General features: G+C 43.4%; 1 protein-coding gene across 1 annotated transcript; it reads right to left on the minus strand.

Moving 5' to 3' along the window:
- Positions 1-406: 406 nt before the first annotated feature.
- On the minus strand, positions 407-1,354 carry LOC150057424 (olfactory receptor 2C1-like). Its single transcript, XM_090340004.1, has one exon. The coding sequence runs from the start codon at positions 1,352-1,354 to the stop codon at positions 407-409; it is 948 nt and encodes a 315-aa protein (XP_090196130.1).
- Between the last annotated feature and the right edge of the window lie 1,130 nt (positions 1,355-2,484).

Consider the following 2,484-nt stretch of genomic DNA (forward strand, 5'->3'; position numbering starts at 1 on the left):
CTGCAGGTTTGTTATGTATTATTTCAGTTCAGCCCCAGTCCTACAATATGGTCGATTAGAACATGGCGGAAAACACCTTCAAGAGAGTACTTAAACAGAAATATTTAATATTATTTACTAAGACCGTAATAATGCTTAAATTCTGTCCTGATGATAAGAGATAGAGCCTACCATATTTCAGTTGTATCTCTGGAGAGGCAGACATCTGAGAAGAGTTCCTGTGGAAGCACATGGCTCTATTGGAGCTCTCAGAAGATTGGATAATCTACAAGAACTATTTCTCCAGTCATAAGGATAGATAACCTAGATGCTATTGGACACTTGTTTGGAGAAGCAGACCTACCAGCATGAAATGAAGCATGCACAAGGTTGTTGCTATGTATAGTTGTTTGAGTAGACAGGCAGATCATCTGGCTTGGGAAGCCTTCCTTCCACCATGGAGTGGTAGGATCCTCTTCCAGGCTGTCTTTACTTCCTTGTTTCTGATCGTGTAGATGAGGGGGTTGAGCAGTGGAGTGATAACACAGTAGAATAATGATGTGAAGTTGGCTTGAGTGCTGCTGGCAGTAGGCTGGAGGTACAAGTACATACCTGGCCCAAAAAACATGGTGACAACCACCAAGTGGGAGCTGCAGGTGCTGAGTGCCTTATGTCTTCCCTCAGCTGAAGGTAACTTCAGCACAGCCCTAGCAATGAGGGTGTAGGAGACAACCACCATCAGCGGAGCTATCATTCCAAAAAGGATAGCTCCCAATGTCAAGGAAAGCTCATTTGTACTAGTGTCACCACAGGCCAGTTTATTCAGAGCAGGCACCTCACAGAAGAAGTGTTCCAGGGTGTGATGCCTACAGAGGGGAAGCTGGATGGAGAATGTGACCTGAAGCAGGGAATTGGCCAGGCCAGTGGACCAGCATACAGCTGCCATGCACACACATGCCCAGGGATGCATGATGAGACTGTACCTGAGAGGATGGCAGATGGCCACATAGCGATCCAAGGCCATCACTGCCAACAGGACACATTCAGTGCAGCTTGCCCAGGTGAAAATATAGAGCTGTGTGATGCATCCCCAGGAGGAAATGGTCTTCTCTGGGCCCCAGAGGTTGGCCAGCAACTGTGGCACAGTGGTGCAGGTGATGCAGAGGTCCAGCAGAGAGAGGTTGTCCAGGAAGAAGTACATGGGTGTCTGGAGTCTGGGCTCCATCATGGAGAGAAGGATGATGGAGCTGTTGCCCATGATGGTGAGGGTGTGGGAGACCAGGACCACTGCAAAGAGTGGGATCTGCAGCCATGGATATTCTGAGAAGCCCAACAGGATAAATGTGCTGGGGAAACTCACATTTTCTCCCTCCATGTCCTTCTGTTTTACACATATGTATTTCTAAGAAAAGAGACAAAGATGAGGATAAATTGTTGTTGTTGTTGGTTTTGGGACTTGATCTCTGGCTTGGGTGATGTCTCTGAGCACTTTAGTTCAGAGCTACTGCTCTATCCCTGAGCCACAGGGCCATTACTGTTTTTTTGATGGTTAATTGGAGATTAGAATATTTAGAACTTTAGTTCCTGGTCTGGCTTTGACCTGCAATCCTCAGATTTCAGCCTCTTGCGTAACTAGGATTACAGGCTTGAGGCACTCTCCCCGGCACGGGATCAAGTTTTATTTTTGTAATTTTGGATAATATATATTATCCTTCCACTGTATTACTAGGACAATTCCCCTAAAAATAAGAATTCTTAAATATTGGGTCATTTCCTGTCAAACCACTCTATGCTCTGCTTTGAAGTAGGGATAAAATTAGAGCCAGAATATCCTAAACGTAATTGTAAAGTCAACTCTATCAGTTGTAGTTGTTTTTTTTTCCAGTCTTGGTAGTGAACTCTAAGCCTGGGTGTGGAGCTCCTCAGTTCTATCCTATCTTCCTTCCTTTGAGCTACAGTGCCCCTTCCAACTAATAATTCTTAAATGCAATTTCCCCCTTTTCTAGCTCTTTCTCCTTACTAATTTTCCTCCTTCTATCATGGGAATCTTCCAGTCTGTTCACTAAACAAGCTATTCTGTCACACAGAACAGGTCATATTATCTTTTCCTTTAGCATGCTTCTTTGTGTAGTATTATTAAAGGCATTCCTACTCAATATTTTTTTCTCTGTCTGGCCAGATTATGGAGCTACAGGCTCAAATAACATAACTGAGTTCCAGAATGCTCAAGTGGCTAACATACTTGTAACCTTTTTCTTCTTGAAAGAGCATCAAAGGAAACTGCAATCAGAGCCTGTTCTTTGGGTCAGTAACTGTAATGGTAAAATACACAGGATGTAAAATTAAACCTAATGTATTTCTGTGTAATGTATTTAAGTATACAGATTAGTGGTATTAAGTGTGTCTGTATTGTCCTCCATCATTATGACTGAACTCTAGAATCTGTTCAGCTATTAGTCTAAGTAGACCTAGTAAACAATACCTCCCTGTAAGGGGTTACACCAT

The sequence above is a fragment of the Megascapheus bottae genome, chromosome 10 (genome assembly GCF_031878675.1).
Source record: "Megascapheus bottae isolate mThoBot1 chromosome 10, mThoBot2.hap1, whole genome shotgun sequence".
NCBI lineage: Eukaryota > Metazoa > Chordata > Mammalia > Rodentia > Geomyidae > Megascapheus > Megascapheus bottae.